The following is a 16716-nucleotide window of genomic DNA, read 5'->3' as shown; positions in this document are numbered from 1 at the left end:
AACTCATTTAAAATTGTAAAAAGCTGAAAAATTGTTTTTTTTATTTTGACGAAGCTTACACAATATTCAAAAACAATATGTACAAATGTTCGTTTAAAACTTTGATCAATCGGTCCGAGAAAACGGTTTGATGCATCGATTTAAAAATTTATAAGGGTAGGGGGTAGAGCTTAACTAAAAACACCTCCCCATTATTAGGGAATACGCAGTTGATTTACTAAAACAACGCAAAAAGGTACTTTTTTCTCTTTTCTTTAAATCAATGTTGAGGGAGATTTTTTTTTTAATATCAATGGTCAAAGACAAAAGAATCCTTTTTCATTTAAAGTCAGATATCTCAGCGATAAATTAACGCAAAAATAATATGAAAAAAGCATATTAAAGGGGAATGAACAGGCTATCCGGCCTATGCATTGACTTAAGTAAAAAAACACGTCCGTAGACCAAAAGCAAAGACAAAAAAAAATAGAATTTTTTTTCTGGTGCTATTACTTAGGATTACGTGATAACCGAAGCACAGAAAAAAAAATTCCCAAAAAAATCTCAAAACTAGAAACGTAAAGCTTCGAAATAGTTTTTTTTTTAATATAGATACGACCATTTTTCGATGAGTTTAGGTACTTTGCGAAAATTTTTTGTTCCTTTAATTTTTTCGAATAGTGAAAATTGAATACTGTTTTTTGATATTACTTTTAACACATTTTGTGTTATTCACTTTAGACAATATAAAAAATTACTAAACTATTATTCACAATTTTTTTTATTTTTATATGTTGGGTGTAATACCAGCCCGAAAGCATGTACAATTTTTTAATACATTTTAAACATACAGAGTGCTTCAGAAATGTCGCTCAGAAAGAGAACTCATTTGAATCAGCCTGTTTAAATGCAAAAAAATCACAAAACTGAAAATATTGTCGGGAAAAGCCAGTAATGAATACAGGTTGATTCTTAAATTTTATCAGAGCTTCTCAAGGATAAATAGAGACCATTTGTACCCTTTTTATGTTTATATCTTTTAGGGGCAAAACCCCCTTAATGCGTGCCACTTACGGCGTTTATGAATTGTTGTAAAACTGTAGACAAAGATTAATAGTCCGATATCTTCAAGAGTCTCTCAATGTGGATTAGCGGGAGATAAAAATTTATTAATAAATTATTTTCTACGTTCACTAAGTCATGTACACCGCTCCTATACGTAAGAGCTTATCTCAAATATTGAAATCTCCTGTCAAACTTTGATAAATCGTCCGAGTTCGAGACAAAATCGCTTCGATTTAATCCGCTTTCGACAGGTTCTGTCATTGTTGGCGTGGCCAAGAAGACCCACGCAGAAATTCTTCACGTTCGACGTTAAAATCTGGTCACAAGCATTGCCTACACTTGTTACTTTCAATGATAATAATATTTCACCCACGGTCTAGTGCGATTTTTCCGCATTTTGTACCATCCCAAGGTCACTTTCATTCGGATAATTCAAAAAAATAATATAGGGTCTCTCTAATAATGATGTGCACGATTCAAGTGAAAGTGCATTTAATTTATTATTAAATGCATATCCCGGTATGCATTGCAATATTATTGTTTCGAAACGTGCTGGATTCCTGCAATCTAGACGGCTGGGTACGGGAACGCGAAAAATCAAGCAGGCGTAGGTAGCACAGCTGGGCTTGATCTGATTACATCCATTTTTTTTTTAATTGGCGACTTTTCCTACAAGAATTTGCAATTATTCATAGCGGGAAATGAAAATTCTACCGTTATCGATGTGGGTTGTGATAACAGAAAGGAAAACGACAGTGACACACTATTATTACCCAGATGATGTTTCCGTATGAGTCACCATAATCATCTACGAAAACCTATTTCCAAGATATTGATTCAATTTATTTTTTTAACTGTGATTTATGTCTAATCTAAGAAAATTGGACAATTATGTAGCAAACCTAAATTGCTCATAATTCAACTTTTGATTCATTGTTTCAATTATAATTAATTAATTACTTTACGTCAGAGGTCCAAAAGAGGACCACCACTCGACACCCAGGAATGCGTCTGTCTCTCCTCAATTGAACTGCATAAAAAGAAGTCATTGAAACTAATTTAGACCGTCGACTAAATAATGACATTAAAGTGCTTTGCACCGGTTCTAGTTAACTAATTATTCCCTTGAATAATGAGTTGGAATTATTTCACTCGTGTAAATAATATTTAATTTAATTTAAGTAATCGCTGATAATTTCATATTCAATAAGCGCTGTATTTAATATGATTACTAATTTCCGGTCGAACGTGATTAAAATTCTCGCGGGATTAATAAATTGACGACAAAGTTGAAACGAGATGAATTAATTATAATTTTGAAAAAGGATTATTAAAATTATGACGAAAATTCGAATTGATTATTTTTAGAATTTTGTTGGTATTTCTTATTGACAGAAAACATTTTGGAAAAATAAGAAATACAAAAGTTTGGATTCTTTTTACCTTTTAATTCAAATTTAGGAAAAAATGCTCTTTTCCAAAATATCAACTTTGACCCCTCGTTCTATTAAAAAAAAATCAAGTTAGCCTTGCATTATATACAGGGTGTCCCAGCGAATTGAAAAAATCCATTAGTGAGCTTTAAATGGTACAATTAAAAAAATTATATGGGACATTGATAGAAACTAATCTAGTCCAACGCCTAAAATTATTTTCAACTATACAGCGTGTCTCAAAAATAAGTTACGATACAAACTTGTGTTTTTTTAAATGAAACACCGTATTGTTTCTTTGCGTTTTTGGATGTAGATTTTTATGACAATGTTTTTAAGCAAAACTTTTATTGGTCGATTTTGCTTAGTTTTAAAAAGAAGACGATTTTTTTGACGAAAACACGCACTTTTTAAAAATTCATTACACAAAAACTAAGACATCTAGAATTTTTTTTTTACTACCGCAAAGAAGAAGGTACAAGCTATAAGGTTGTAACATTTATTTAGTGTGTTGCATTTGCAAAGATAAAAAACTGAAGGCGTTTGTTAAAAGTTCAAAAACTTAAAAAATTTAAATGGAACACCCTATTTATTGTTTTTGCATTTAAAAGATTATTAAATTGTTTTTCTAAAATTATTTACTTTTAGGTGTTTATAATCAATAACTTAAAAGATATTTAACGTCAAATATTAAAAAAAAAATAATTACTATTGTTTCAGAAGCCAAAAAGTGCACAGTTGCACAAGAGATGGAAGAAATATCACTTAATAATCACTCTTATGTTAAACTGAATCCATTATTCTTTTCTTTATTAAAATATTTAAATACTTTTCTTCCCAACTGAGAATAAAGTGACGCGTTATTCCCTCGTTTTTGACAAATAATAAAATAAATAAAATACCGATTTTTTACTCTCAAAAAATAAACTGGAATTGAATGAATTACCTTCCTATATTCTTGGGATGAAAATAGTTAATTACTCCTTTGATATATAACTACAAAGTGGTTATAAATGATTTTCATCTAGCCAGCTGTGAATTTTCCATGTAAAATAAAAAATGCCGCTTTACGAGAATAGGTGTACCTACTTGTTTTAACTCAAAATTAAAAAATCGCCGTTTACGTCCACTTCAAAAATAGACAATTATAAACTTGTTTTTTTCCAAAGTATACATTATTATCAATTATTATTGGAAATTAGTTGAAACAATAAAAGTTTAATTAACAACAATTTATTATTAATTAATAAGTGACACTAATGACAGAACTAGAGCTTTCAAAAAAGTAGAGCGGCACAAATAAAGTTATATGCAAAAGAATTCCAAAGCTGACTAGATGAAAATCATTTATAACCACTCTGTACAAGTATTAACCTTATGTATACCAAATTTCAATACAATTTGATAAACCGTTTTGAAAATATTTAGCTGTATCCATACTTTATAGACACTCTGTATAGTCCACTGAATAATAATGTCATCTTATCTCTTATCTCAAATTTTTTTAATTGTGTCAATATCATTTCTAAATTTACATAAATTTTATCATAAGTATATGTACAAGTCCAAGTACTCTTATTGAATAAATTTTTGATATGGGCATGAATTGCAGAAAACTGAAAAAACAACAATATTTCAGAAGAAAAGATTAATCTAATAAGGATTATATCAAGATCAAACTTAAAATATAACAAATAATCTACTCATTGTTAGTGAGTACTTACAATTAAAAACTCAAAACAAAAAAAAAGATAAAAATCAATCGATAAAAGTCACACAACTTGAAATATTACAAGATCATGCAAAGATATTTAAAATGGGAAACACCGGATTGTTGAGTTGAACAACAACTATTCTTCATCGCCCGGTAGATATTAGAGAAAATACATTTTCTTTATTTTATTATTAAATATCCATATGTGAGACGTTGAGAAATAATGAATTCATGGTTACGTAGGAGTTAATTTGTACATTTTTACTATCGATTATTGATTTTATAGAAAATTGCTTTAGCCACAACTTTCAAAACAAACACTTTACCTCACTTGAGAAAAAAAAATCATTACTATTTACTTTCTCGTCCAAAGAATTAACAAAAATCAGTGAGTGGTCCTGATGAACGTGTGCGAAACTGTTCGGTGACAAAATAATGAATAATTGAGCAATTTTCACTTTCCTCTCAATTAATTTATGTATTTTTTCCCATTTCCTCCTCGGGAAAGTTCCATTAGCACCGCATTTAAATACAATCCAAAATTTACCACATGACTAATCGATAGCGGAAAAAATCACTTTGGTTGAAGTAAAAAAAAACCTTCTCAGTCAATTAATTGATTGGAAGTTTCACTTTTGTGTGTCGATTCCAGAACCTACCGTCTAATAAGTCATAACGAGGAACAGTTAAGGTATTGTTTTAGTTAAGAAGACAATTGAATAGTGGCTTAGTCGATTGTGACTTTCTATGTTGATGAATGGGTTTAAAAAGGAATGAAATATGCGTGAGAACGGGCCACTGTGTTGATGCAATGGTTGGGTTTTTTGGGGCGGGAATGGGCCTGGCGCCGGGTGATTAGTGTTTTGGGAGACTCATTAGCGGGATGGTAATCAGATGGGTTCAAGAACCACTCGAGTTCAATGTATTTCTGAAGGCTTCTCTTCTTGTTTTTCTCTTCTTCTATGTTTATTTTATTTTTAAATTAACTATAGTCTATAAAGGATAAGAAGATGAATGCTCCGCCCATTTTGACCAAGTAAGGGAGGGGCATTGGTCAAGTTATATTTTAACAAGTATATCGGGGGGTGGTTCCTTAGGTCAAAATAAAAAAAAAAAGTTTCTATGGACCTATGTCCTAAAGTAATAAATAAAAAAAAAATCTTTATTTTAGTTAAACTTTTATGCAAATTTTATTTTTTTTTTGTTAAGGTTGTATTTACTTGTACGTACAATTCAATAAAGCCGCTTTATTGATCCCAGAAACATGGAGAAAATGTTAAAAAAAAATTATCTATAAAAATTTCGAAGTTATGAGGGTTTAGATTTTGCATTTTGACACTATTTATTTCTGTTGGAAAAATTATTTTCCAAGTTTTTTTGCTATAGAGGAAACTAGGAAGCTGTATCCTAAATTGTAACTCTGTTCAATGTTATTTGTGGCTTTTATTGGCAAAATTTTTGTACCTTTACTAAATAATTGTAAAAAAAAACATATACAAAATCATCAGATCATTAAATACACATAAAAAAATGTCAAAAGTCAAAAAATAAATGTAAAAATTTTTTGCCAGATAAAATTTTTTAAACATTTTTTCCATGTTCCTGGTATCTTATCTTACTTGAAATTTTTCTCTGGGGCGTGAGTTCTGGCGCACCCTGTATGTATACTATCCTTACTAAATTTTCAATTACTGACACTAAAACCACAACAGAAAAAAAAAGATTTATGCTTTTTCGACAAATTTTAATTAAAACAACGAACACAAAACTAAAATTGAACTATTAAAAGAGTTGCTTGAAGTTTTGGCAAGTTAGAATTCAAAATTTAAATATCGACAAAAAAGAAAACAAACGAAATAATTGATAAATTACAAACTTTTATTATTCACATTTTAAAAAATAAAAAAAAACAGTTTTTTTTTAAATCGTGACTAAAGTTACATGAAATCATCAGTTTTCCTATTTTTTATGATAAAATTTTAATTAGGACACCCTGTCTGTTTTAATTACTTTTGTAAAACTAGTAAATTGCTGTTCTGTGTTATCGACATTGAAAATTTTCTCTAGGCCGCGAGTTCTGGCGCAGCCTGTAGAATAAAAATTGATAGAACAAAACATTTTTTCCTACAGTAAGGTTAGAGATCAATCAAATTTAATATATTATACATTTAATAATTTTAGTTTAATTAAAAAGAGGTATTTTGGGGGTACAGACAAAATTTGATACACCTGGTTTAAGTCATCAGTATAATACGAATAATTAAAAAAAAAAATGGCTACACTGTCAGCAAATGATAATAAAGATGAAAAAAGTTGGAAATTAAAAAAAAATATTATTTTGTTGCTCTTATTTTTATAGGTATACCAGGTGGGGCATCGGTAACGCGCACTTGATAAATCGCAACTTCTAATTAATTAAAATTGGCGATATTTCAAATACCTAACTAATTGTTAATTTTCAGATTTAAGATGGAAAATTGCGTTTAATTCTAAATCTAATTTTTTTTTTCTGATTTCGTAAGCAATTACAGGAAGTGAATCTGCGTAGGTCATTGTAAAAATTAGAATTTAACCTTTTGTGAAAAAATTACTTTTTTTGGCTTTCTTTGTAAATAAAACAATTCCTAAAAATTATGAAATGTACTTTATCAATGCCCAGGTAAATGTAAAAAATTTCAACAATTTTATTTAATTAGAAGTGAGGATTTCTTTTCTTCGCGTAACCGATGCCCCACCCGGTACATTCGGAAATTAAAACAATTAGCATTTTGAAGAGATATTTAATAATAATTTTTTTGTTTTTAATTTGTTCATTCTTTGACGAAATTGCCATTGTTAAAATTAGAATTTAACTTTTTGTGAAAAAATAGTTTTTTTTGGCTTTGTTTGTAAATGAAAAATTACCAAAAAATTATGAAATACCCAGATAAATGTGAAAAATTTCAACAATTTTATTTAATTAGAAGTGGGGATTTTTTTTCTTCGCGTAACCGATGCCCGACCCGGTATATTCAGAAATTAAAACAATTAGCATTTTGAAGAGATATTTAATAATAATTTAATTTGCCAACTTGTCAAATGTTTGTTTTTAATTTGTTCATTCTTTGACGAAATTGCCATTCTGAGAATTGGTGATTAATGGAAACTCATAAAGATAAAGATTAGTTAACATCCGACCTATTCTTATAAAAATGTCAAATGTTTACTTACAAAAAAATAATAATAATTCCGTGAAAACATGAATATTATGGTAATTTATCAAATAATTTAATTAAAAAAAATACTCAAATGCCGAGATCAAAATCATGAAAATTCCTTCACAAACTCTTATTTATTTTTATAGCAACGTTACGTAAGCCACAATTAGGAAAAAGACAAAAATTTAACAAGCAAATTCGCATTTTTTTCGCGAAATCACCACTGAGAATCTCTGTTTTGCAATCGCTTAGAAATTATATTCACGACCCTTGTCGCAATCTCAATATTCAAATTGTTCTTTGTTCCAGGTCCGCGACTTGGTCGCTCAATGCACGTGTCCAACCCAATTCCCCATGATCCGTGTCTCCGAAGGCAAATACCGAATCGGCGACACCAAAGTGTTAATTTTCGTGAGGGTAATTTAAGAACTTTGCATTTTATTTCAAACAATAGAACAATGAAAACTTGTAGATACTCCGAAATCACGTTATGGTCCGTGTGGGCGGGGGCTGGGACACTTTGTCCCATTATTTGGACAAGCACGACCCATGTCGTTGCCGATCGCAACACCGGACAACCCAAGGGGCACGTCTGGTCAATAAACCAGGAGCCCAGGACTTACACGGGTCACACGTGTATTACGAACGAGTTCCTGTGCCTACAATTGCGACACCAAGCCACGCCTCTAGCTCCACCTCGACTCTAGGCCCACCAATGAATTCATTGAATCGGTCTAGATCACGTTCACCGTCTTATTTGAACGACAGACGATCAGTTAGTCCGAATCTACCGCGCAAATCTTTAGTACCTCCCATTAGATCGAGAAGCCCCACCCCCAACTACACATCATCACATCACACTACACTTAAAACTAAAGCCACGCCTACAACATCACCAAAACACAAGAATCATGTCGCCTCGATACAAGTCCCACTAAAATCGGAAACTTCAATTCAAATAAATGAAGATCAAAGTGACACAACTTCGGAAGTTTCCGATGAAGGCTACAGGAGTTTAGGCGCAATTCAAGACAAAACAAAGAAACGCCTTAGTCAAGACTCAGTTGATGATGCAGAATATAACGGTATTTATTACCAACTTGAAAAAAATTAATTATTATAATTGTTTTATTTAGGAGAGCATCACATTGATAGTATTGACGACACAAATGATGTGGGTTTACGTAAAACTTCCTACTCCCACAGAATCTATGAGGAAACAACGCCCAAGCCCCGCCCCCAGTCCCGAGAACCTAGCGTAGATCGCTCCGCCCCTAAATCCTCCCCGAAAAAATTCCACGGTACGTGGAATGGCCGTCAGAAACAAGCACGTCCCACTCTCCAAATCGAAACTTTCAGTCCGCCGCTTCAAAGACACGCCCCTTCAAGGCGGAGTGAACGTCGCCACTCCTCAGCAAGCACCTCCCCGACAAAAGGCGGACTTAAAGAAGTTTTGATAAATACAGTAACACAAATCGACGATGAAGCATTAATGGCCCAACAAGTCCAAGAATTGTTAAAACAGTACACTTTTGATTTCAAGGACGAGGGGCGGTTTGTAAGAGGAGGCGGAGAAAGGATGTCTTATAGGAGTCCAAGGAAGGACTCACGGCCTGATAATCACTTATCTAGGATTCCCGCCCCCGTTTTGTAGAGTTTAGGGGATTTTTTAGGGTATTTTTTACGACGGTTAGAGTAGAGTCCGACCCTGTTTCGACCGTTTTGTTTTTTGGTGCTAATTTGTGATGATTTTTCAAATTTTTATCATTGTTACGAGAAAAATGCTCAATTTTTTCAATTTGGACGGTTATTTCAGATTGTAGGGTTTTTTTTGGAACCATACCGCAAGATTTATGTAATCTTAGATTATATTTAAACACTAATAATGGATTTAGTGCAACTTTTAACATGATACTGGCAACTTATAGCTCTAATTATATTAATTTTTGTAAAAACAAGTACATATTAACATTTGATGATATATTATTTTTAATTTAAAAAAAAAACAACTAATTTTTATATTAAAAAATTCAGATTTTAGAATCTCGGTTCACAAGTAGGAACATTATTTGAAACCATTGTATGCTTTTCGAAGGCAATAAAGTCCTAGATTTAAGTTTTTTTCGATTTTTTTAGTGTTCCCACCCTGGCGTATGCAACCAGCAATACATCAGAAGACGCTACCAACAAAAAATATTATTTTTAAATCATAACATATATTTTTCTAAAGCAATTTTATAATAGATTAGAATTTCTTCGATTTTTATTTCTTTTTCCCACCTTAACATATGCAACCAACAATACCACCAAAACAACACACATTTTTTTAAATAATTTCAAATTAACAAAAAAACACCATTTAAAACTATTATATACTTTTATAAGAATAGAAATTATAGATTTATTATTTTTTTCAAGTTTTAATCCTTCTAAAATGCTCATTCATTACCTTAACACATGCAACCAATAATACAACAAAAGATCACAAAAATTACTAAATACCCAAAACTAGCAAAAAAGCATTAATTTAGTTTTTCAAAAACAAAAAACAAATTTGATTATTTTTCGAATTTTATTTATCATCATCTTAGAATACTGCAACCAATAATACAATAAAAACATTTTTTTTTAACTTTTGTTAAACTATTGTAGACTTTCCAAAAAACTCTGACTTATGTGTTCGAAAATACAGTCCACAAATTGTTTGAAAATTTTAAATAACAATAAAATAATCAAACTTGACACTTTGTGTCAAAAATGACAAATTTCTGTGTGAATAATGACCTTCTTTCGGACACTTTTTTCTGGGCTATAATCCTCTACCTAGTAGCAGTTTTGTTGTGTAAAATTTTAGTGCAAAATTTCTCTAAAAATAATGAAAATTTTTAGTGATTTGGATACGACGTTGCGTCCAATTTGGAATTTTGTGCCCTTTTTCACACAACCAAGTCCATTGTTGTTACATCCCTCAATACCCAAATCCTTACATTTGCACTTCCTGTTCATTGAATATGACTTGCACTGGACTGTTTTGTTGCAAACGAAAACACAAATTTTATCTCAAAATGCATTGTTAATGATTTTTCAATAAATTTGACTTTTAAAAAACTGGCAGGCAACCAGTCATACATCCTTTTAAAATATCGTTAAAAAAGTCGTTTTTTGTTATTTTATCGCTAGAATAAAGCGGATTTTATGCCAAAACCACTCAAACGAATTGAATTTTTGACTTTTGTCTCTTGCTGTTGATCAATTCAGGCCCGTACTCGTCCTTTTCCTATTCCCGGGCTACCACAAGAGAATTGGCCGCAAGATCAAAGGCGTATGTATCCATCAGGCAATTTAATACGTCGCATGAATTTTACATAAGGAAAATATCAACACACTCCCGTTTTCCCATTTTACTTAATCCACATCACCTTTACGACACATTATGCATAGTAAACGATATATAAAAGCGCCGTCAAAAGGCCACAAAAGGAAGCACTGAGCTTTAACACGATTGAAATGTTACTTCCATTCTTCGAAAATCAATTATTTCGGGCACTTTGTTCCACTGATTCGATTATAAGGAGCATTTTAATTTTTTTCAGACGAAATTTTAGTATAACGAGACGAAGTTTTTTAATCAAAATCGGTGAAAAGGATTAATTCGGGTTTTAATCGAGTTTTCTTTGACGGTATTGAAATTTTTTAACGGAATTAAAGAAAAACCGACCTTTACATGTTTTCGGTGGTAATTAACACGGAAAGTGAGAAAATTCGGTTCGAGATGGAATAAATTTATCCTCAGTTCGTTACGAACAATTTTAAAGGAAAATCGAGGAAATATTATGCAAATTGGACACAATAATAAAAAATGACACATTTGGTGTGAAATTCTTTCAAAATTTAATTTTCAACAGTTATTGAACAAATCTTGTACTAAATTACCATTTCTAGAGATATTTCTTATAAACTTCAAAATAACTAAATTTCACAAAATTAAAAACACGTTTACTTTATTTCTATGTAAATATTATTTATTATTATTATGTTGACAGACAAAACTAATTCGCTTGTTACACCAGACTGCACTATTGCTAATACAAGCAAATATTTAAATTAGATAGCGACCCAAATGATACAATTTTTTACAATAAACAGTTTTTTTAAGCAACAAAAAAATATTACATAAAAATAAAATAATAGCATACAAAAAAACTATTATCACACGTAAGATGACAAAATATTGTATTTTTCATCCCACATGAATCAAGTTGTGTATTTTTTCCAAAAATGAAAAAATGTCTAATTAATGTCTGTTTGTTAATTAATATTAATACATAATTATTTTTAATAAAAGTTTTATTATTTATGATACAGAGTGATTCACATAACTACGGAACCTTTAAATGCAACCAGTTACACATTTTTATCATTGAACTAACAAAATTTAACAAGAGATTTATCAAAATTTTCAAAACAGTTTGTCAAGTAAAATGTAAAAATGTATAACGGGTTGCATACATGAAATTTGTGTCAAAATCACGTCGTTTGACGTGATTATCAATTGTAATATTAAATTTCTATCAGTGTTTAATTAATTTAAATTGGAGAAATACGTTTGTATGACTCATTTGCATATGAACAAATTAATAATGAATTTTTAATTTAACACTTGGTATTCCGAAATCTTCTAGAAATGCTCATTTTTCTGTTTTTAATCTAGTCTGGTCAAAGTTATTTGACTTTTCTTCTTCATGGCCATCTTAATTAATAAAAAAATTAGATAACTCCTAACTTAAAAACGTTATAAATAAACAAGATAAACAAATATAATTAACGAATTATAAGAGACGTAACAGTACCAAATCCAAACACAAATTATAAACTGTTTGAACAAAAAATTATCGCAATAAAATTTCTTGTTATTTGCAATTTGAAACTTTCTTTTCTTGAAACACTGGAATTTTTTGTTATTTTACATGGAGCTCAGAGGTGTGCGGTTCCGGTTTTTCCCCCGAAACCTCTAAATTTTGAAAAATCGGGAATTATTACAGGAAACTGGTCGCAAGTCGATGCAATTACCTCTAAATTACTTGCGCTTGAGGCCTCAATTAGCTAAATTCCCCTCCGATTGGAAAATCATGTCAAGTTCAGTGAGTGTCAATATTATCCATTTTGTTTTTTACGCCTTTTGGTAACTTTAATTCTTGGACCAAATCCAAAGATCAAAGTCTCTTTAGTGGCAACTAAACTAGTTTTAAACAAACATTTCAGCAATTAAAAGAAACTCTTTGTTTAAATTCAATGAAATAAGAATTTGTTTTTCTTGGGCTAGGTAGTGGACGCAATTTCGCCATTATTTATCATTATTTTAATAACAATTTATTATAATAATAAGATAAAGAAATTGATGTAACCTCAAACGTCACCAAAATTAATTTTTTGTAAGAAAAAAGTAAACAAAACTTTGTCGGATGTTGTTTGGATAATGCGTCACATTTGTTTTCTTCAGGTTGTCAGTAGTGTCACTGACATTGCAACAATTTTTCTGAACTTGCGACCTTCAAAAGCTATAAATATTAAATCTTGAGCAATTTGTTTTACTCCAGATTTCAAATTTATAATCAATTAGTGAAAAATAAATGTTAAAGACACAAAATGAGTAAAATTATAGAACAAAATACACCTGTTGTAGTAGCCTGTGACTTGGCTTCAATGTCGCCAACTTAATTTCAAAAACACAGGTCACTTTGATCGCTAAAAACTGACATAAAAAAATGATACGCAATAAACTTGACCTCTCCAATGCGTGATTTTAGTTAATTTCGACGATGTTAACACAATAATAAATCAGCTTTCGTTTTAAAAGCTTCACACTTTCCAAGCTCCCGAATAAAAAATCAAATTTTCAAAAAGTTGAATGACTGTAAAATAAACACTTACCTTACAATCGTCAATTTGCGCCCCCGTTGTTCAAAGACCGTTACATTTAGAGAAAAAATTAGAACACAAATATTAATAAAGTCAAAGACATGTCAATCACTTTTTCGCAAAAACTGTCATTCGCACTAGTGGCATTTCGAGTTCACTAACCTCACGAAAATTATCACAAAGTCAATTAATTCGGTTTCATCGCCGAATTCCGGGTTAATTTTTACCAAAAACGATTCCCGCACCACCGAATTGTGAAACACGTGCGAATTTGGGTGGAAAAAAGCCAAAAATTGCACTTTTTCGAATGGAAAACTCGGAACGCGAGAAAAGTAAAAAACCGGGGGTGCCAACCCAAAACTTCCACAAAAAATTTATTAGGGTAATTACAGTGGCCTGTAATGTCGATAATAATTACCAAACAAAAGTATTATTCTTAAAAAAATAATTAATTGAAGTGATTTGTGGTCAAAATTTCTCAATATTCGAATTCGGGGCTTGTTGTTTTTGTCTAATTAGGATTAATCAGTGTAGTACTTATTCCAATTGCATAAGAATTTCAAGGTCATTTCTGTCACATTGTATCATTTCTGGCTTTAAAACGTGATTTTTCTCGGCATTTTAGCATGGAGTAATGCGAACGAAATAGATTTTTCATCGAAAGAAAACAAGCAATTTGTTGTACGTTTCGTTATTTCCTTTTTGTGAGCGACTTTCGCATCGAATGCACACGACGGAAATGAACAATGAACGTCGCTTTGACCGACAAATATAAATAAATAAATTTACTACATTATAGTAAGACATTTATTAATGAAGTTATCACCAGACTTAATTAAAATTAATTCGTATTACGATTTGTAAAACGGAGAATCTTATCACTCAACTTGACCCGATGATGCAAGTTTTAGGTCAAAACGACAAATTTTTGACCGATTTCAAACAACTTGTGCTCGATTTTTGGGCGCGAAATTTGAATTTTGCATGGTGGACATGCATGACGATGGTGTTGGGAGGCTGTGACCCGTGAAATAGACGCAAATTCGGTCTTTGAGAGCACTCGTGTGATGTGATAAGAAATAAATGATTATCAAATGCAAATTAACGGAATTTTTGCTCAATTTCCGGGATTATTTCTCATCAAAAGCCGACTTTTTCAACAAAAAAATTAAATTTCTGATGCAAGAATTAAAACAGCCATATAAGCGAAGAAGATATTGAAAAATCATAGATAATGACACATGGAATTAAAAAAAATAATTGATTAACTCATGTCTCAATAATTTATTACAAACTATATAAAATATTTAATTGAAAAGGTTAGAATTCGATAAGTTTTGGTCGAAAGACTGTCAAAAATCAAATAATGTAGCAAATTTCACCAAAATTAATCAATTTTTGAGTTAACGAAAAATATTGTATGTAAATATTTTGTAGAAAATTTCTCAATAAATACATAAAATAACAAAATTGTCTATTTTTTCAATTTAAATTTGAATTTACAAAACACATTATTTTACAGCCCTCCCCTTGACATCATGCTTTAAAAATTTTACTTTTGTGCTCATTTTTAAACAATTTTTTACCACCAATGCTTTTATTTATCCCAAAGATGAGAATTAAAGATCAAATACGAAATTCTCTCGTTCGTTATCACTAAAGAATTAACATAATCGGTCATGTAAGAAGCAGTTTTGTCTGGTTAGTAGAAATTCTGTCTCGAAAGAGTTTCTGTTTAATGTTTGCACTAACTGAATCATACTATCAAAAATCAAAGTCCATTTATTAAAAAAACGTAATTATTAATAGTATTTTGAGAAAAAAAAATATATTGAGAAATTGGAATTGATTAAAATACAACTTTTGTAGTAATTGGCATGATGAAACTTATTGATTTGAAATTATTGTCGCAATAAATTTACCAAATCGCAATTTGTCAATTTCCTTTAATCACAACAAAATATTATTTTCCTGTCTTTTGTAACCCTTTTTGTTATCTGATAAAAACTCAAACTTTTTCGGTTTATTTTTAAAAACAATTCGGTATTTATAAACCTTCCTGACCTCGCTTCTAGCACTAATTTCCATTTGAAACTTTTGTCATGTGTTGTTTTAATTATCCGAGAAGGTTACGCAATTATTGTCTTTTAATTTGCATCGCAAAAATTCCAAATTTTTCGAGTTTTATCACAGAATTGCAATCATTATTTTTATTCGGCGATAGCATAGAAAGTGATGGCTTTCGAAACGCCTATTAATAAAAATAACACAAAATTATCACCACAAAATAAAATTTCCCCTCGTTAAAAATTTACGTTACGGGAAAATGTTTTCAGGAGGCAGATGTTTGAGTCGTTTGTCATTTTGTACGTAGTAATGGTAATAAAACAATTGACGAGAGTGGGCTTCCAGGAGATGAGACTTTTGTTTATATGGGAGGAATGAAACAGTTTCCGGTATATTTTTTTGCAATTGCGTTTTGGGGGAAAATATTTATTTATTTACTGTTATCAGATGCGTGGCGTAACACTATAAAGTGATAAGGACCGGGATTTATCAGCTTATCAATAATAATCGCTTTATTTGTAGTGTAAAGCTATGGTTTTACGAAATTAAGAGAATTTTTTACCTATAAGTTTATTTTGTTTATTCTTTAGTAAATATACAGGATGTTCCGTTTTTATTGTTACACATTTGAACATTTGAAATTGGCAAAAAACTTTAGCTAAAATAGTTGGTTTTTTATCCTAACCCCCATTTTCAACTTAATTTACTAATTTCTTAGCCCATTTGGGTGAAATTTTACTTGAAAAAGGCAGAAATAATTTCGTTTTCGATCCCTAATTTGGGTATTTTAGCAAAATTTTGTGAAAAAAATCAGTTTTGGCTCAAAATAATAATACAATTTTTTGCTTAATTTATTTTTGGGCATGTTTTGACCAAAAACAATTAAGATTTTTGTTCAAAAATAAGCAAAAAACACCATCTAATTAGGAGATTACTCGGCTTACTTGAGCAAAATGTCGCAAAGAAAATGTGCATTTTTAACTGAAAAAGTCAAAAATAATGTTATTTTCGACCAAATTTGATCATTTTTTGCAAAAAAAACAGCTTTTAACTCAAAAACATGTTAAACGCTTTAAAAGGTGCACTAACTTGGTGGTTTTTTGCTTGTGAATAAAATTTTTTGAAAAAGAGTAGATTATTTTTAGGTCACCAAAATAAATCCAATAAAACAGACCAAAATAGAACAGTCATTTGCATCAAGTTTATTGATTTTGAGGCCTATTTTAAGGAAATTTTGAGAAAAAAAATTTTTAACTGAAAAACATGTTTTTACTCTCGAAAATGTCAAATATAGCATAATTATCGATCTAATTTGGTAATTTTTGGTCCTTTTTGAACAAAA

The 16716-nt window shown here is 30.5% G+C and overlaps 1 protein-coding gene across 1 annotated transcript in view; it reads left to right on the top strand.

Annotated features, from left to right (window-relative positions):
• Positions 1 to 9504, top strand: part of LOC123009391 (GAS2-like protein pickled eggs) — a 17631-nt gene extending 8127 nt beyond the window's left edge. The window contains exons 5-7 of the mRNA XM_044405668.1: positions 7698 to 7805; positions 7861 to 8473; positions 8525 to 9504. Coding sequence (XP_044261603.1) covers positions 7698 to 7805; positions 7861 to 8473; positions 8525 to 9042 — 1239 coding nt within the window. The 3' untranslated portion in view covers positions 9043 to 9504. The remainder of the gene's footprint in view (positions 1 to 7697; positions 7806 to 7860; positions 8474 to 8524) is intronic.
• The last annotated feature ends 7212 nt before the right edge of the window (positions 9505 to 16716 follow it).

This window comes from Tribolium madens, unplaced genomic scaffold, assembly GCF_015345945.1.
Source record: "Tribolium madens isolate multiple individuals breed KSU strain unplaced genomic scaffold, Tmad_KSU_1.1 Scaffold_71;HRSCAF=194;Tcas5.2_LG6, whole genome shotgun sequence".
NCBI lineage: Eukaryota > Metazoa > Arthropoda > Insecta > Coleoptera > Tenebrionidae > Tribolium > Tribolium madens.
The sequence above is the reverse complement of the archived record's forward strand: the minus strand, read 5'-3'. Positions and strand labels throughout refer to the sequence as shown.